General features: G+C 41.4%; 2 protein-coding genes across 3 annotated transcripts; both read right to left on the bottom strand.

The window, feature by feature from the left end:
• Positions 1-1,972: 1,972 nt before the first annotated feature.
• Positions 1,973-7,195, bottom strand: si:ch73-330k17.3 (IGFBP domain-containing protein). The gene is made up of 4 exons (XM_042109988.1): positions 4,595-7,195; positions 3,925-4,003; positions 2,475-2,673; positions 1,973-2,316 (listed from the first exon to the last, which is right to left on the bottom strand). Exons 1-4 carry the CDS (start codon positions 4,953-4,955, stop codon positions 2,257-2,259), a joined length of 699 nt encoding a protein of 232 aa, XP_041965922.1. The 5' UTR covers positions 4,956-7,195; the 3' UTR covers positions 1,973-2,256.
• A 1,988-nt stretch (positions 7,196-9,183) lies between these two features.
• On the bottom strand, positions 9,184-15,508 carry eif3ja (eukaryotic translation initiation factor 3, subunit Ja). Of its 2 annotated transcripts, XM_042109984.1 has the most exons (8): positions 15,164-15,508; positions 14,914-15,002; positions 14,290-14,344; positions 14,086-14,177; positions 13,813-13,954; positions 13,522-13,686; positions 13,259-13,332; positions 9,184-11,011 (listed from the first exon to the last, which is right to left on the bottom strand). In XM_042109984.1, exons 1-8 carry the CDS (start codon positions 15,264-15,266, stop codon positions 10,880-10,882), a joined length of 852 nt encoding a protein of 283 aa, XP_041965918.1. In that variant the 5' UTR covers positions 15,267-15,508; the 3' UTR covers positions 9,184-10,879. The 2 variants fall into 2 exon arrangements, with proteins under 2 accessions (XP_041965918.1, XP_041965919.1); XM_042109985.1 differs by lacking the exons at positions 14,086-14,177; positions 14,290-14,344 and having other exon boundaries at positions 15,164-15,493.
• Positions 15,509-19,804: the final 4,296 nt, after the last annotated feature.

Here is a 19,804-nt window from a genome sequence, read left to right as displayed (position 1 = left end):
CCCAGCCCTGTTCAGCAGCAGAGTAGTTCTGCACTGCTCAACGATATCAATGAAAAATTTTGTTTTGTCATTTTAAAACCATTCTGTTGCTGTAACTTTAGGTGACAAGAGATCATAACTGCAACCCCAAATAGTCATTTCTACTACACAATACCAGTTTCAAAAACTTACAGTTATGGTACAGATTACAAATAGAGGTTATATTTCTAGAATATGTAGAAATACAGTTGAATGATGAAACTGAATTGTTTTGGAGTTTATGAGTATCATGCATATGGTTTATATTTTAAATAGCTATTTTAATTTTGGTATGATTTATTCAGCTAACAGTAGCTTACAGTAAGGACCAGGGGAGCGTTTACTATGGGTTCATTATATTGTGCATAAGGCAATTGGGGTGTGGGGGGTGGTGGTGAATAATCCCAGTAAAACCTGTATATTTTTACTGTCTGAATAATCCCAGTAAAACCTGTATATTTTTACTGTGTTCATTTCCATTTCCACACAGGTGTAGTCCTCCTTTCAAAGAGAACATCTGTCTGCTTTTGGACTCAATGACTTGAATAAACTCTAGTAAACTCTTTACTCGACTCTTCTGACTGTCCTGTTCGAAGTTTTGGGTAAGAGGCGTGCCCCTGACCTCGTTATCCCTTTCTGTTAGAATCCCTGCACTTTTCAGTATCTTCCTCACACACAACCACTGCATGGCTGCTGAAGAGCCGTCATGTCAAATGTCATTTTCTAAGACATTAATCTTAGACACCGATTATCTCCCGCGCCCAGGCCAGTAAAATCAGTGACTCACTGTTCTGGTATTGCGGTTCTCCATTGTGGCGCGGAATTTGTAGCGTTACGTATTCGAAGCTCACTGTGGTCTTTGCGACACATGACCTGGCTGTGTCCTGATATCGGCACTCCTATCAGTCAAAAACAACAGCGGCGATAGAAGCCACCGATAGACGCTGATAACTGCCGCGGCATCCTTTGAAGGCGAGACTACGTCTGTGAGCGGCAGAGTCACTTGCTGCTGGTTATAGGCCATGTGCCATTGTTTATGTCGCTTGAAAATGAGTGACCAATTAGGACATGATCGAAAGGAAGCACTACAACCTATACTAATATGTTTATATATTTTAACAGCAGTGTAGCATCGATTGGTTTTCATAGGCAGGTGTGCATTGAGCCCTTTGCTGTCTGTGTCTAAAAGGGCCATTTATTTTGGCTAAATGATATCGAAATGGTTACCGCTGCTGTGGGTCAACCAGGAGTCAGGACCGAGACAAATAACAAAGCTCCTTCTGTCCCGTTTCCAAACAGGTGAAACAACCTAATTCGTCTTAAACACATAAATCAATAAAGTAGTGTGTGATGAGAAGAGCTTTATGAGAATTAACCATCTCCTCTCAGGGGTTTACATCAAAAGGCCGGACAACACACCGGTCCATTGTGAGTTATGACAGGCCCATAAAGGCGCAGTTATTCAGTAACCAGGCCTGGTTTTGATACATATTAGCCTACTACATCATCACTGATGGGAAGATAGACATGGTGACATTACAACATTTCTGTACGCAGATCATTTAAAGGTGCAGTCAGGGATTTGACGCGATTCCAAGCCCATACAATTTTTTTGTCACATTCAGCAATCATCTCTTCACGACCGCTAGCTGCCCATTTCTACAGTCTACACTGTAAAAAACCTGGTCTCTGTGCAGCCCAGGTTCCAAAAACTGGAAACAAACAATGTGGGGACTGCCTGAATCTCAAACAAAAACGAAACCCTGCGTGGGGTTTCTCTGGGAATACTGAAGGTAGGGGTGAGTTACTTCAATGGCCTAAGGTTTTTTGCACAAAAGTGTCTGGTAATAAATTTGAATTAACATAAACACAAACAAACGCAACTTCTCCCTCATTGTCCATTATAACCAGTTTTCAGTGCCTTCAAACACACGCAAAGTATTTTAGTGTTCTTTATTTAGAAAAGTGCAATGGATAATAATAATAAAAAAAACATGAAATTACTTTACACTTTAGTTTTAATATTTTAAAACTTTCCATCAAATTAGCCTGTAGCCTACATGTGTTTGCAATCACAATGTAGGACTTCTAAGACAGATTTTTTAAGATACACAGAAACAAACAAACAACTATAATCACACTTGTAAAGTTCAAACAAATTTTACAAAGCTGCCATCTTGGTCCATGCTACATTCTTCTGAAACGTTGTCTGCTGGGGTCCCTTGAAGAGGAAGTTGATCATTTGACCGTGTTCAGGCAGGGAGGCACCATACACAAGAAGTAGCCCTCAAAGTTGCTCTGTTGGTTCAACAACAAAAAGGTAAATATCATGAACCTCCATGTGTTGGGACATTCAAATTGCAACTGTAATAACACAGTTGTATGTTTGCAGTTATGTATAACATAAGACCTATAGGTTACTACGGAGAACGTCTCCACAAGGATGTGGTGCTTACCTGTAGGGTTTGGTGGCAGGTGGGGGGGTGGTGTGTGTGGGCCAGGTGGCGCCTGACGCAGCGGCCGTAGTTCTGCAGGCAGGCCGGGTCGGTGGTGCCGCAGGACTGGGGGCAGCGGGGCGGCTGCAGGACCAGGCAGCTGGAGCAGGATGTGTGCTGACAGGAGCCCTGACAGTCCTGCTTCCCCAGGGACACATGCCTGCAGCCGGGGCAGAGGGCACGCAGGGAGATGGGTGAGATGGACGACAGGGTTGGAAGGGTAAGATGGAGAAAAGGTCACAACAGCTGATTAAAACATGTTCCCGCTATTAGAAAGTAAAGGCAGATGGTAGCAGTGTGATGGAGAGAGAGAGAGAGAGAGACCGCAGATACAGAAGGTTTGGGAGAAGACCTCTGGTGCACATCAGGGATCATTTAATGATCATGAAACATCACAGAATAAAGGCACTGCTTCTTCACATCTGAGACTGTGTGTCTAAGGTCACATCTGAGTGTGTGTTTGTACGTTCACATTTGAGTGTGTTTCTAGTTCAGAGTGTATGTTTCTAAATGCACTTCAGAGAGTGTCACCTCTGAGCAGTGCTCGAATTACGTGGGAGCCAGAGGGAGCCGAGCTCCCTTAGAGTGAGGACTGGCTCCCATAAAAACAACAAAGTCAAAAATCTGAGGTGGTCTCTTATATCTGAAGGTGTCTGGCATTGTAATTGAATCTTAAACAACGCTCATTATCCATCCCTGAACGATCTCTTACCAGTAGGCTAGGCTACGTTCCAACTATCCTCTGCCATTCAGAGCTCCGGAAAGTTCCCAGATATTTTGAAACAACTGTTAGCAATCTCTGATTACGGAAAATTCAATGGCTACCCGACAACATCTCATCACGCAGTGCAAATTCCAAAATTGTTCGTCTATTTATTTCCACGGTTCAACACACGAGACGACTGAACACCCCGGTGTTGATATCACTATGTGTACATTAGCCTATAATACTATAACATAGTTTGGCTGCAATGGCTTTATTAATTTCTGCCAGTTAGTGCATTTTCCCTGTGTATAAGTTAAAGACTACATGCATTATTGTGTTTTAGCCTATCTGAGACGGTGGTATGGTTCAAATGAGTTACGTTGTTAAATTGAGAATGACACTCAGACTAAACTAAGTTTAGTCTATTTTTTTGTATTGTGAAATTGAAATGAAATATGGACTACTGCAATCAATAATATTTTGAAATTAATTAAAAGGAATCAATTTCTATCAAATCTGTCAAGTTATAGCCAAGGCCTACCGTGCGCATACTGCGCAAAAGCGCCACTCGCGCCTAGGCTATTTAATTGTATCGCCTTTAGGCTATGTACTGGATGTGCCAACTTTTTTATGAGAGAGAGACCCCCTTAAAGACAAAAAGATAATTCGAGCCCTGCCTCTGAGTGTGTGTTGTAGTTTGCTCACCTGCCGGAGCAGATCTCATGCGGGTTGGCTTGACAGAACTCCCAGGTGCAGTCCGGTCGGCAGGTGTCCACATCCAGCACTGCGGATAACGGGGATTAAAAACGTTCAGCTGAGATCCACACACTTTAAGGACAAATACGTTTGGCAAGTGTTGCAAATAGTGTTTAAGGGCAAATACGTTTTTTCTTAAAGTGTTACAAAAAAATGTTGCAAAAAGAAATGCAAAATCTCAGAAATGTGAAAGAGAAGACGTCAAAAAGGCTGAAATCCTTAACTATATTGCTGTGATTTCTGTTGATAAGGCTTGTCGATTTCACCATGGGGAAGATAAGAGGTGTCATTATTACGTTGCTCAAACAAGAACGCGCGTGTACATCAAAGGAGTCCTTGACAGCTGTATTGCTTTTCACAGTTCATAAATCAGATTAACTCTTCTGATGTCAATTTTCAATTACCAGCAGAATAAAAATCGATTACCTCTTCTCAAATCAAAGCACAATTCAAATATAAAACATTGCATGTGACCAGGGTAACTATCCTGCATATGGAGATGTACATGTACATATGCAGATACATATATTGCATATATATATTACAAGGAGTTAAAATGGCCTTGTCCTCCCCGAGTCAGACTCAGGTGTGTCTCAGGTGTCTGTGTGATGTCTCTTACCTGACTTGCAGATGCCACCTTTGCGTGCAGTGTCGTGTTCGGCCCCCTCGATCACACAAACCAGGCCCTGGTCACACTTGCCCAGGTAGTCCCAGCTGCCCCCGCAGCTCTCGTCCGCCTGCCTGGCACAGGTGGGGCAGCAGCCGCACACCCCCGTGGTGACGCCGCCCTTGCACGTGAGCTGGAGGGTGCGCAGCGGAGAACAGTGGATCCGCTCACAGGGCGGGCAGTGCAGAGCCTGCAGGAGGGTTGCCGATGACGACGGCTGAGTCTCCTCAGCATCTGAGTCCGCCAGAGCCCATGCCGGGGACGCGCCCAGCAACCAGAAGAGTGACAGCACACAGCCCAGAGAGACATCCATCACAGCAGAGCAGCACAGTCATAACCCTAACCCCAACACAGAACTGCCCTGACCTGCAGCCACCTTTTATAGGGAAGGTCTCTCTCTCACACACACACACACACACACACACACACACACACACACACACACACGGCACTGTTCATCCGTTATGGACACACACACACACACACACACACACACACACACCTCCACCCCCCTGACAGCCAATCGATGCGGGAGTATTACAGTAAGTTCTCCTCGTCCGAATCTGTTGTTAATTATCCCCAGGCCTTATCTTTACAATCTCCCTGTTGTTTTCTTTTTGTCCTAAAACCATTTCATCCTTTTGAGTCGTTTTAGATAAGTTCAATCAATGCAAAAAGACTGGACCCTTTGTGATGCAGGTCATGTGACCAATTTAGGGGGCAATTTAGATGATCAAGATAATGACCCCGCCACCAGCAAGGACAAGGCTGCAACACTGACAGGTTATCTGTGCAGCCTAACGCACGCCTCTCTCCGCCACCAGGCTCATAATAAAACGCCACGCGTCTGGCTTCAGGCAATGCAACTCCACACTGACATAGATGTCTCCAAGGTCAAAGTGGCGACCTTAAGCAAGGGTCTTTACACCAGCGCCTCATGACCTTGAAAATCCCAGTTTCATTCACCTGCAGGCACACCTGCACTTCAGAGTCAGCTTCGACATGAGATCTGTGCTGTCTGACGTGTTGTGTATCTAAACACTCAGAAACTGTAAAGTGTGAGGCTATCGTTGAAAAAACAGACAAATTGAGGCAGTCCTGATAAATATAAAAAGCATTGGTTACATGCCAACGCGTTTCTACCATACAGTTTTCATCAGCATGCTAGACAAACACAGGTGAGCACATTTACCAGGTAGAGAGGTGTAGGAATGGTCACATGACCTAAGTCCTACACCCAAACCTTAACAACAATGACTAGGTAATTGGAGATACTAATTATCTCATCACAACCAAATATACTGAGCTGTCCCAGGGACCGCAAGGAAAACACAGTTAATTGTATGCAGATAGTGTTTGCACAAAGCTACTTCCTGCACTTAAATATTATTATTAAATTATATTATACACAAAGACATACTAACTATGATATGCCTAAGAACAAAACCAATAGAGCATTAGAACAGACATACCATCATTACTAAAAAGCCCTATAGAAAAGGTGAAAAATCCACATCATCGTTTAGACCTGGGAAGGTGGTGGCCTTGAGTTTTACGATCCACCAGGTCTCCCTTTGAAGACGTTGAAGCCTGTCTCCACCCCTTACATTCCTAGAAATTACTTTAATGACCATTACTTTCAAGTTTTTCAGATCAGTGTGTCCAGCCTCTTTGAAATGTAGAGTTCTTTTGACGTATTTATGCTCTGCAGAACGCTATTGGAGTCTTTGCTTACTGCGCCCCACATAGAAACACCCACTCTCACATTCAAGTCTGTAAACAACATGTGTGGTGTTACAATTAGCAAAGTCCTTACAATAAAATGTTTGGGTAAACACATCAATATATTAACTTTGACGGGCAACATTGTCACAATGATTACATGAGCCACATCAGTATGTGCCCTTGGGTCTCTGAAGCCATGAAGAAGGTCTAGAAGGAGGGACGTGACTCCTCATTAGTTTGTCCTTAAGAGTGGGTGCCCTCCTGAAGGAGAACATTGGAGGCTCTAAAAACACTGGGCATAAATTAGGGTCACTATGTAGTATGTTCCAATTTTTTCTGATTACCCGTCTAATGTCAAAACCCATAGAGCCATACTGTGTAGAGAAAAAGATCTTATTATTGGATGTACCTTTTTCGGTGAGATTTTTTGAACAAATCCTTCCTGTTTAATGATTTTGCTTTGTCCAGGGCTGAATTTAGGTCTTTTTTTCTTATGCCCTCTATACTGAAAACGTTTGCACATATCCTCGGCCTGTAGCCTACATCGAAGTCCACATCAGAGTCACAGATTCTGCGTAGTCTTTGAAACTGACCATAGGGGATATTTGAAATAAGAGTGCTAGGATGAAAACTATCGGCCTGTGACAGTGTTCCTGTCCGTGGACTTCCTAAAGATTCCTTTACAGATTTCCACTAGGATGGACAGGACATGTGTGGTGTCACGAATGTAGGCTGGCAATGCCATAGTGAGAGGCTTAAAGGAGAATTCCGGTGTGATATTGACCTAAAGTGTGTTGAAACATGACCAAAATTATGACTTCGATACGATACCTGCCATAAATATCACGATGCTCAATACTAAAACGATACTACGGCGAAATCCTAAGATATCTGGAAAAGAAAGGACTCATACCTCCTCCAAGTGTATTGAATCATTTGTGTTGAATTCGGTGCACTTTTGTAGTGTGCAGGTCAACTCTGGGTTCTAAACTTCCTACATAATTATCATTTTTTATAGCCAGTAAAATAGTAGGCCTACTTTGTGTGATTAAGTCCTTTATTGTTTGTTATAGTTCATTTACATTGTGTTGTTTTGGCAATAAAGTAGCTTCAAATAGCCAAACTAGGCTAGATCAAGGTCAGTGTTGAAATTACTGCATGCAAATCACTGAATGCTATGCAGAGGGGCCTAATCTTTAGGCCATCGGATGTACAGTATAGGCTACCCTTGGTCTTCCCGTGTTCATGGGATTTCTTTGACAGTTGCAAAGGTAAAAATGTGAGGATAGTCTTCTTTGCGCCCAGTGTACAAGTACGACATTCCAACCACTCAGGTCTTCGTCAGATAGGCCTACACCATTAGCCTACCTGTTGCAATATATCTGTGTGCATTCCTACATTACGTCTATTTCTTTGATAACATGATTTGCTACCACGTAACAATAAGCCGCTATTATTATTAGGACTCAACACGCTTTGGTGGTATTATATGCCGTGGGCTTTAATTAGCGCATTTCGGGTGTCCTATCTTACATCTGGCCAATAATTATTAAACAAATTGCAGTCTACATGCCATGACAAATATTACCAGTAGTACTGATCGAACATGAAATAGATTGTTTACAAGTTATGGTAATGTTATTCTGGCGTGAACATTGCGCTTTCATCACGTTAGCACCCTATGATTACAGCTCGTTATGTCTCGTCAAAATGCATCGATGAAAGAAGGTTCGCTTTATCCCAGAGAACCATATACTCGTTTCACTTAGGCTAGACTAAAACAGAAGAGAAGAACTTGGCACTTGGAACTTGGTGTTTTCTATAGCATATTCGTTAACCTGTCGTTTTTTGAACTCAAAAATACAACTAAAAATGTTGTATTTTACAAACGGGCCTCTGTGTACCTGATGGCTTGCCTTCACTATTCGCGATGTATCCGAAATAGTTGCAGATTTTACTTCACCTTTTGTTTTATCCACAAGGCTGAGGACTGTCGGCAAAGAACTATGTTGACGTTGGCTGCGCACTCACTCACTCAGAGCTGCCTGCTTGACACGCCCACTTGCCTAGATGCGTGCAAGGAGCAGTGAGAACAGCAGTTCACACAAACACAGAACGTTATTATTTTAAGAAAGTATCGATTCTAAAAACGTCGAAAATCGTATCGTTTTTTGCATGAAGGCATCGTGATACTTTTTTAGTATCGATACGCCGTGCAACACTATACCGAGTGTGAACGTTTGTCTCATAGCCCATCTCGCTTGTCCCCTGCACTCCAAAATCTGGCGCTAGTTAGCAGATGCTACTAACAGCTTTTTCAATGGTGGTGCTTCGGCATCGGGCTAGCCATGCAAATAAATCACTGTTTTACACCATTTACGAGGCTCAATGTATCTCCACACTTCATTGGTAGACTTCCGAGGGCCCTGACATTTAAAACGAGACATTGAGAACTTTGAAAAAGCACTGGTAATTTACTTACAAGACGATTTATACAGACAGTATCTTCATGAAGTTTAGCGTTTGCAGCCATCTTGAATTTAGTCACGATAAGTCGAGCTACGAGTAAGAATGAACAGGTATGATAAGGGATCAGATTCCAAAAATAATTCCGTGGAAATGCATGGATTCCAGTTGCTGCTACTGGAAGAAACTGGAATCCATGCATTTCCACTGAATTATTTTTGGAATTCAGCTTTTAATTATTTTACTCAACCATAAAATAATTTGTTTCTGCGATACAAATGCTGTAGTGAGACTGAATTTGTGTTTGAGTTCAACATGGTGGTCAGACAATTTGTCAGAAAACAGTTACAGGCATTTAAAGAATAAGTTTATTACATATTCTTAAGAAAACACTGTAGTCCTATTTGAGTTTCAGAATCCTGAATGTCTTGTTTTTTTCCTCTATTATTTTCCTTTGCCCAAATACCTTCTTTGTTAGCAAAGCTTTCATGGGGAGTCTGGGTCCTTTGATTGCATGAAATTCTTGGGCCAGGTGAATACACTATGCTTGAGAGCTGCTGCCAGTGTCAGTGTGGTTACACGCAAACAATCAGATCAGTCTGAATACTCCTTGTACTCTGATTAAAAATTGAGATGTAAATTGTGTAATCAGATTGAAATCCAATTTAATGCAGAACCAGGAGTTTTCCCATTTCAATCTGATTAGATATGTCATGTTTGTTGGAGTTTGTCATTATGATTCCAGAATGAAGATGTGTCATCATGAATATTCTGTAGGGATGCACCGATACTACACCGATATTTATAGAGATGTATAAAATAACCAATTAGCCAGTATCCGATGCAGATACCGATATTTTGTTCTTTGTTTGTTTACTTTGTTTATTATACCGTATTCATTAAAAAAAGAATTGAACAATCAATCAGACCTTCATAGCACATTTACCTAGTGCAGAATTGATGCAACATAGCAGGTAAACATCAGCTTCTGCTATTGGTAAAAGTCATAAACAACCGATAGCTGATATTAGTAAACAAGGCCAATATTGGCCATTGCCTATGTTGACCGATATATTGGTGCATCCCTAATATTCTGTATTCTTACTATAATCAGACTGGTGGGTTCATTTGTTTTGCGCATGTAACTGCACTGACAAGATTGCTCCTCCAAAACAACAATGACAAACAAGTCAGACAATTCCATTCTACATAAAATGGGGGTGTTTCACCTCAAACTTATTCATAGTTTCATAACCTTAATTAGACGTTCACAAAAATGTAACAATTTCAGCATTTCACTATGTGCAGTGAAATCCGTTATTATATGTAACAGCCAATACTGATGGACAGACACCTTATGAGTGCACATAAACCACTTGTTTTTTTTCTTTTAATCAACTGTATAGGACTAGATAAGTACTAATATGAAAACCACAATCTTAATGTTATCTAAAAAGCCAACAATGATTGGCTTGTTTTCCCTACCTGGGTATGACAAGTAGCTCTGAGTTTTCAGAGAATACTAAACTAAAATCCATGAGGTAAGTTTAACACAATGCAACACAAGAGTAGATTTATGCAGAATCAATTTGCATAGTCTGTCAATTTGACCTCCAGATGGTAGCAGATGCCTGTCTGTAATACAGATAACCAGGACGTCATGGCCATCTTCTGTGCCCAGGTTGATGGTGGCTGTGGTTGGAGTCGTGATGCGGTGGCCTGTTTCAGTACTAGTCAGCGTGTAAAGCCTCCCTCTGTTTACTTCCGTCTCATCAGTTCTCCAGGTGAGGTGGAAGCAGCCGGGGAACCCCCGACCAGGCCTGTGGGGCGCACCAAGCCAGCTCCGCGCGGGTGGAGATATTTACCCGCGCCCCACGGGTGGAGAGATGTTAACCAGCGCCGCACGGGTGGAGAGATGTTTGCCAGCGCCACATGGTTGGACAGATGTTTGCTTGCTCAGGCTGAGATTCGTGGGCTGGGGCGCAGGTCATGTAGAGGTCACAGGGTCAAAGGGCAGCGGAGGGCGAGGGGGTCATGGAGCCAGCGTCACATGAAATCCTCGTAGTCTTGTGTGTAGCCACCGTCAAACCCGCCGTAATCGTCCAGGTCGTCCTTCATGATGGCCTTTAGGCCTCCTCCTGGGACCACTCCCCTTTTCTTCTTCTTGCCTTTATTCTGCTGTGGAGACAAACATTAAAACATTACAATCATTAAAACAGCCTTTATTCTGCTGTGGAAACAAACATTACTATCATTAAAACATTACAACAGCCTTTACTCTGCTGTGAAGACAAACATTACAATCATTAAAACAGCCTTTATTCTGCTGTGGAGACAAACATTAAAACATTGAAACATTACAACAGCCTTTACTCTGCTGTGAAGACAAACATTACAATCATTAAAACAGCCTTTATTCTGCTGTGAAGACAAACATTACAATCATTAAAACAGCCTTTATTCTGCTGTGAAGACAAACATTACAATCATTAAAACAGCCTTTATTCTGCTGTGAAGACAAATATTACAATCATTAAAACAGCCTTTATTCTGCTGTGAAGACATTTTATGTAGAAAAGTGGACAAATTGGTATTAATACTAAACCCTACTATGTGAGGTTTCTCTGTCACAGAACACAGGGATCAGATCATTAGCTAACCTTCTCGGAACACAGAGATCAGAACTATTTTTACAGTCTATGACCAGAACACAGAGATTCACAAAGAATTTTAAGGCTAAAAGTAGCTCCTAAGTGGCGAATTTAGGAGCAACTCCTAAAAATAATGGGCGTGTCACTCCTAACTTTAGGACTCCTAATTTTTTCCACTAAAAGTAATTCACGAAGCATTTTAGACCTAAAAGTAGCACCTAAGTCTGGGACAGCTTAAAAGAAGTTGAGAGGACTCCTAACTCACTAAGACCTTTTCACAAACAGCTTTTTGTGGCATTTCACGTTGCAATGTTTTGAAATGGGTATGCGGCAACAGGAGCTTCCAATCGCGAGGGAACAATTTTGCATTGTAGGCATAAAAGGGATGCTATAACGCCACCAACAACAACCAAAACTACTCATTGTCAACATGTAAATTAAATGTAACGTTTCATTGTGAATCAAATTAAAATGTTCTCCTCTTTGCAAACGTAGGCATATGACATATTAATTTACTAATGTTGCAAAGATCCGATCAATCCGTAGGCCTATGTTTCATTAGGCTACTAGGCTATTTGTTTTGCCTTACTCTTTACTCATTTAGGCTAGGCCTTTTTATTCAGTTATTTATCATCTTCCGTCCTTCGCACTATACTTGTGTAGCGCACGCATTCTCAGACCTGTCACTCATCATCGTGAGAGAGGTGTTTGGAATCATTCCCGCGTTACAATCATCAGCCAATCAAGGTGGCTGATGATGGTCACTTCAGTCAAGCTCGTGCATGAGTAATGATGTCATCCATAGCAACGAAGACTCACTCTTAGTTTAGGAGTTGTCATTTTTCCTTACTAAGACTAGGTCTGAAAGGCTTTGTGAATAACTTTTAAGAGAAAACTCCTAGCTAAAATCTTTTAGTGCGATTTAGGAGTACTCCTAGTGGTAAGATAAAAGGCTTTGTGAATATGGTCCCAGAACACCAGCTAACCTTCTCAGAACACCAGGGGGTTATTCCAGAAAGGAGGTTTAACAAACACTGAGATAAAACTTAACCTCTGTGTTCTCTCAACCTCTGTGTTCTCTCAACCTGTGGTGACTAAATCCGAACTGTTGGTTCCAAAACACCGGTTACCAGTTAGTTCAATCAATCTCGTATTTGTTAACCTAGAGTTGTGCATGTTCACGGCGAACTTATAAAGATATCACCTTCACAGAACCTTCTCAGAACACAGAGATCAGAAAACAGATCAGAACACCAGCTAACCTTCTCAGAACACAGAGATCAGAACACAGATCAGAACACCAGCTAACCTTCTCAGAACACAGAGATCAGAACACAGATCAGAACACCAGCTAACCTTCTCAGATCACAGAGATCAGAACAAAGATGATAACACCAGCTAACCTTCTCAGAACACAGAGATCAGAACACAGATCAGAACACCAGCTAACCTTCTCAGAACACAGAGATCAGAACACAGATCAGAACACCAGCTAACCTTCTCAGAACACAGAGATCAGAACACAGATCAGAACACCAGCTACATGTAACCTTCTCAGAACACAGAGATCAGAACACAGATGAGAACACTAACCATCTCAGAACACAGAGATCAGAACACAGATCAGAACACCAGCTAACCTTCTCAGAACAGAGATCAGAACACAGAACACCAGCTAACCTTCTCAGAACACAGAGATCAGAACACAGATCAGAACTCCAGTTAACCTTCTCAGAACACAGAGATCAGAACACAGATCAGAACACCAGCTAACCTTCTCTTGCTTCTGTTTCTCACTGAGCAGCGCAGTCATTGAGTTGTTGATCTTCTTCAGGTCCTCCACTTCCACTGCACAAACACATCAACAAAGACAACAAGAGGAAACAGTTGGTTTCCTCAAAGGTCAAATTGACAGCAAGATATCAGTTCAACTGAACAACATTGGCATGAATATACTTCTTCATGACATTCTGACTAAAGTAAAATACAACAGAAATCCAGATGTCCTGCCTAAGAAGTAACCACGCCAGTACTCACTTGAGATGCACAGGTTCTTGAACAGGGACTCTACGAAGTTGCTATAATGTACGGACTTCTCGTAGGGTGAGATCTTGTCTTTCAGCAGCTTCTCAAACTCTGTGAAGTCTTCTCTGGAGGCGGGACTGATAGCGTCAATGCCCGTCACATGGTTACTAACGACGCCTGAGACAAGAGACAGAAGAGCACGACGGTCTCATAGTCGCAGAAGAAGTGCCATTTATCTGATCCATAATCAGTAAGAGGGTGGAGGGAGGACAGTCTCCTTCACCCTGAAATGGATGATCTTACCGAATGCATCGCTAGCCAGCTCCAGATCAGTGTCCTCCTGAAGCTTCTTCACGTGTAGAGTTTCTGCGAGTTCATCCTCTGGCGTGAGCTCCATGACCTGCGTGAGCTCCGCAAGCTGCGCCTGCTCCTCCGGCTCCTCTATCTGAGATCGAAAGAGAACAGACAGCTCATAAAACCTGCCTCAAGCTTAAGCAGCAGCATAGGAAAGAACACAGTATTCCTATTCCACACACAGACACACACACACACACACGCACACACACACACACACACCCTCTTCCGAAGCTCCTCCTGCTTTTGTCTTTGCAAATTTTCCTTCTCTTTAATTTTCTCATTTAGTTTCTTCTTCTCAGAAGACTTGACCTCTGTAAGACAAAAGCACCAGGGCCAGTAGGCCTCCACTTAACACCTCTATGGAGCATGTCCAGCAAAGGTATAAATGACCAGTTCTGTCTTCAGCCATTAACATGAGCCAACCTGTTGGTTTCTCAGCAGACTTTTCTTCCTCCTCTTCTTCGTCATCCCAATTATCCTAGAGGCGCAACATCCATATGGATTCAGGTGAGTCACACACTGTGTTTAACTGGCAAGTTGCAACCAACAGAGAATTCACAGCAGTACTAAACATCAGGCTGATGTGTAGCAGCCAGACTGAAGGAAGCAGCCATCATCAACATCCCAACTTCCTAAATTACAGTATCTACAATCTGCTTCATTATAGCCTACACAAATACTTTTGACAGTGGTAACGTCAACAACATTGTTATTAAGGTGGTTAGTTATCCCCTATACAAAATGATGTGTAAGCTCTGTCATTACAATGTAATAGCTGACTAATTGACAGGCCATGTAGGCACTTTACGTAGTTAAGTTATTCCCTAGTCGCTAACTGTGTCTCCAGCAGATTAATGGAACCGAGGGATAGCTAACATACATCTAGCAATAAAGTTAGCATGGGAAACTAACCTTAGCTGAAGCTAACGTGAGCAATTTCACGAGACCTAGTGCTAGAGTTCTATAACTGGTTGCTGTCGAGGGACATTGCATGAAGGACTGCATGTTGTTGCGCTGACACTGGTGTACTTTAATTATACTGCGTACCTTAATGTCCTCCTCCTCATCCTCGCCTTCCCATTTATCATGCACTGCCGCATTTTTTAGCGGCTGATCTGGCTCAAAGCTCTCAGTATCTAGAAAAATAAAAGACGTCATCACATTTCAAAAAGACGACCAAAGTTGTTTCATGATCATAATCATCGTTTCGATTAATCTTAAACATTTATAAGCCTGTAGGCAAACATATCTAGTGACAGTCGGTCCTACCTACAATAATTCCATTGATATTTCTTACCCCAAGAATCCCCGTCCGCCATGTTCGATGTGTTGACGGCGACTTTTAAGTGTTGCCAGTAGAAACTAGCGGTGACTGGGATAATCTCATCCACTTGTCTCATTTCCGCTGTCAGCTACACTGTATCAGTTTAACACAAATAGTGTGCCAGTGCTCTTACTCTGCAGTTCACACGGTAAAGAAGTTTTGTTCAGCAAGTTTGAATTTTGTACTAAAGTTAGATTTTCACACAGAGATTTGTAGCCTAATAATGGCTGCTTTGATCTTCTAATATTGGACACCGGCCTGCCGGTTATTCCTGGTCCTGGAGGATGGCCTAGGCCTAAACGTGGCTATAAACGAAAAGCTCAATTTTACAATCATGAAACAAAAAACCTGACGGTGACTGTGGCCCTCTAGGGGTTTTCTGATGTGCGAGCCTCATCTGGATCATTTCACGAAATCGGTGCCTTTTCCATTTTAAAAATTTGAAAAATATAATTGTTTCAAACTAAATAATTGTTTATAGACTAGCCTACACTTTAAAAAAAATGGTAACAGGACTGATATTGTATGCTGCCCCCTCTCTCACAACCATGATAAAACATGAAAAATAGGAACGTCCTAATGATGTCACTTAGGCCTACTTAAAAATGATGTTACTGGTTTGTACCATCGTCCAGTCCCCATGGGCCTAGGGATTTTTGGTGATAGACTGATACGAAATTGGGGGACAATGATAAAATTATTATTTTCTAAGAAAATATATCTATTTATATCAAAGCCATTACTTAACAATGAGATTACACTTGAGACAATACAACTGTGAAAATGTTATAATTTGACCAACATTTTATAAAAGAGACCTGTTGAAAAAGAACAACTAGTTCTAGGCTATAGCGAGGGACAGGCCAAAATCCTTACCCATAGCATATGATACTGGTCTTATATTGAGCATATGATCTATAGTAACACGACGTTTTTTACATTAGGCCTACAAATGTATTTGTTGTTAAAGCAACTTCAGAACTGATTGGACGCAAAAGGCACCGATTTAACTGAATCACCATTTCCGGACGTGGGAAAAACGCACTGCAAACTGAAAAGATTAGCCAATCAAAGACCTGTATAGGCCTATGTATCAAATTCTTGCTGTTATTTTGTTTTTTTTTATCTCTACGTCACAGGTCGTGTGAATCCCGTTCGCACAGCAAACATGAGGTCGAGTATAGCTATGTGGGAATGGAATGGAATGGAATAAACTGATCCAGAAAAATAAATCGATCACCCATGTGTGAATGGATATCAAATAGCCGTTATGGTTAGGCCTAACAGTTTGCACAATCAGATGTTCAATTAGGGTGACCAGACGTCCTGAGCAATTCGGGACAGTCCCGAAATCTAAGCGTTTATCCCGAATCCCGAATCCGGCCCTAATTGTCCCGAACATTATACTCAATCAGAATACTGAGTAGTTATTTTCTGATAAACATTAAAAACTGTCCGTAGAGAGGTTGAGTCGACTGCATGCAGCCCCCGACGGCAGCTAAGTGTCTGGATGCAGCCCCGGCTACTTTGTTTCTTTTTTGACGTTCTATAATTAGGCGCGAATATGCACTGATTTTAGCTCATTACAGTGCATGAAAATGCACTGTACTGTTCTTCCTAGGCTTCTTCTTATTACAGTGCATGAAAATGCACTGTACTGTTCTTCCTAGGCTTCTTCTTCTTCTTCTTCTAACGCACTTAATGCAGCTTCAACCGTTTAACGTAGAAACTCCATTCAAACTATGTTACGTAGGTCTTACTTAGGACATGGGTGCTATGTATTTTTCAGCTTTGTAACTTTTATACTTTTTAAACTATTAATTAAAAACTAATCAAAATTTCCCCATTGACTTAACATTATGATTATGACATCACAATACGGCCGTTAAGCAATTAGAATCCTATGGCAGGTGTTCGGGCCATCTGGACCAACTGCCAGTCTCAGGCTTTAAGCATACAAACTGGCCCTATTAAGACTACACATCCTGTTCAACTGCTTCCTCTGCCAAAATCTGTTTCAAAATAAAAGTCCTCACTACAATATTTTACTGTTAAACAATTTAACCCTTTAAACTACTGAACTTTTTAACTGTTCAGCCATTGTAACCATAGACATAATATACATAGACGCCGCATCGACCGCTGCTCCCTACTAGCGCTGACGAGATTTGGAGCCGCCATCTTGGACCGGTCATCCACTCCACTCAGTGTAATCTGTTTGGCCGGTGCAATGAGCTATCAGCACACTTAATTAATCATATCTCACTGAATACCGAACAGATTTTCACGCGGTTTTTTTTGCTGCAAAGGTCATACATGTAGCTATGATACAGGCCACATTGTTCGAAAATACAAAATACAACCAATAGTACGGTAATGTTAAATCTTACTTGTGAAAAGTAAATCCCCCGAGTATGGTCCGCCGATTTGAGCAGGAACATGCTGCACAGTGCTGTCATCTTGTGTTTTCTGCTGCAACGCAATGAGGAGTATGACCGGTCCAAGATGGCGGCCGCATTTCTTGTTTCCAGCAGCCAATGCGGCGTCTATGTATATTATGTCTATGATTGTAACTGTTACTTGTCATCAACTATGACTCCTACCCACTGTAGCTAGTTAGCTAAGTTAGCTAAGTAACATGGTTAGCATAGTTAGCATGTTAGCATGCTAATTAGCATTTTTAGCAAAACTGCTAAAAACGATTAGCTAAGTCAGCTAAGTAACGTGGTTAGCATAGTTAGCATGCTAGCATGTTAGCATGCTAGTTAGCATTTTTTAGCAAAACTGCTAAAAACGATTAGCTAAGTCAGCTAAGTAACGTGGTTAGCATAGTTAGCATGCTAGCATGCTAGTTAGCATTTTTAGCAAAACTGCTAAAAACGATTAGCTAAGTCAGCTAAGTAACGTGGTTAGCATAGTTAGCATGTTAGCATGCTAGTTAGCATAGTAACTTTGTTAACATTATTATCTTTGTTAACATAGTTAGCATAACTGCTAGCAAACATTAGAGCCATTCCAACTGTCAGTTATCGTCAACTATCTACCTAAATAATTTAACCATTTAAACTATCCACCTATTTAACTGTTCAGTCATTCCAACTATATTAAACCTCATCTACTTAGCAACCAATATAGTTTGTTTTTACTCTGTATGATATTTTACATCATATTTTTGCATTTTCATGCACTGTATTTCCTTCAGGAAATGCTTTTCTAGTTTTTATTCATTCCTTGACATGGCTGATGTACCGGAACCCCAACATGCCGCTAAAAAGCAAAAGCGTCTATACAGGTACTGGGAGGAGTGGGTGGGGAGGTACCCGTGGATTGACAAAGCCTTATGTGACGAGATGAAAGCATTCTGCAAAGTGTGTAGAAGAGAGTTTGGTGTTTCTGTTTTATAGAGTAGGTCAAGATGAAGAGAGCGCAAGTTGCAGCAGCCGCGAAGCCGAGGACATTGAATGTGCAAGCAGTGCAGCAGGCAGAGCCAGCAGTGATTAATTGGTCGCGTCATGTATGCAAAAAAATACGTCGGAAGTTCGGCCTAATCGGACATTATTGTCGTTTTAACATAATCTACTTAATCTAACAATTATTTTGTATTCTTACTTAATGACCCATAATTTTGGCAAGGCTTGATATTAGCGCTAGGCTATTATCCTTATTCTGAAAGGTCTGTTTTGCACTGTTACGCAGTCATTGTTTTTTTTCCCCACAATGACATTTTGAGTTCATGATTTCTCTGTTGTATTTTGAGGCAGACACTGTTGTCCAATTTGACTTATTAGTCAGGGGGCCTATGTGGTTTCTGTGGGTTTGAAATGTTAATTTTTGGAGAGTGGTTGGACTGTCTTTAGAGGTCAATGAACATGGAGAAAAATTATGTCTCCATTTTTCTTTACCTGTTTCAACCCTATTTTTTTTTTAATTGTATATTTCACTATAATTAACACCATACATTTCGCCTAAATCACTGGCTATGATGAATAAAGTTCACAAAACAGTTATTTTCAACAGTATGATTGTATGTCAGTATTATGATTGTATGTCAAACAATTAGAGATAAGATCAGTTTCACCAAATACACATACTCTATTGCTGAAAGATAGCAAAAACATAAAAGAAACACAGATGAGACCTCGAACAACATTTAATTAATTTACATATACACAACATATTAGATCTCACCTCCACAATTTCCTCATCAAAATCTGCAACTAGTCTACTAAACCCTATTCCTACTCACCTTCTTAAGACTGCTCTCCCCTTGGATAATGTTTTGAATAATTCAATGCTATCGGGGCATGTACCGCAGTCGTTTAAGACATCTGTTATTAAAGCCCTCCCTCAAAAAAACCTAGCCTTGTGTCAGTGGTCCTCCTGGACCTCAGCGCTGCCTTTGACACCATAGACCATGACATACTACTTAGGCTTGAAAATTTGATTTTTTGACTCAGCACTCGCTTGGTTTAGATCATACCTTCCTAACCGTCAACAATTTGTACAGGTCCGTAATAAACCATACCTAGATTATAGTAAAATATGGAGTGCTTCAAGGCTCAGTACTGGGGTCCCTGTTGTCTAACAGAGGATACTTAACTATACCTCTCCATA

Source organism: Alosa sapidissima, chromosome 11, assembly GCF_018492685.1.
Source record: "Alosa sapidissima isolate fAloSap1 chromosome 11, fAloSap1.pri, whole genome shotgun sequence".
NCBI classification, from domain to species: domain Eukaryota; kingdom Metazoa; phylum Chordata; class Actinopteri; order Clupeiformes; family Clupeidae; genus Alosa; species Alosa sapidissima.
This window is presented reverse-complemented; position numbering and strand designations above follow the sequence as displayed.

What these genes read in the sequence shown, in the direction of transcription:
- si:ch73-330k17.3 (XM_042109988.1), bottom strand. Translation starts at nt 4,955, where the DNA reads ATGGATGTCTCTCTGGGCTGTGTGCTGTCACTCTTCTGGTTGCTGGGC. An exon ending in AGGTGGCATCTGCAAGTCAG is followed by an intron (nt 4,004 to 4,594) that starts GTAAGAGACATC and finishes CGTTATCCGCAG; the next exon opens with TGCTGGATGTGGACACCTGC. An exon ending in CCTGCCACCAAACCCTACAG is followed by an intron (nt 2,317 to 2,474) that starts GTAAGCACCACA and finishes TTGAACCAACAG; the next exon opens with AGCAACTTTGAGGGCTACTT.
- eif3ja (XM_042109984.1), bottom strand. Translation starts at nt 15,266, where the DNA reads ATGAGACAAGTGGATGAGATTATCCCAGTCACCGCTAGTTTCTACTGG. An exon ending in GGCGGACGGGGATTCTTGGG is followed by an intron (nt 15,003 to 15,163) that starts GTAAGAAATATC and finishes TTATTTTTCTAG; the next exon opens with ATACTGAGAGCTTTGAGCCA. An exon ending in AGAAACAGAAGCAAGAGAAG is followed by an intron (nt 11,012 to 13,258) that starts GTTAGCTGGTGT and finishes TTGTCTCCACAG; the next exon opens with CAGAATAAAGGCAAGAAGAA.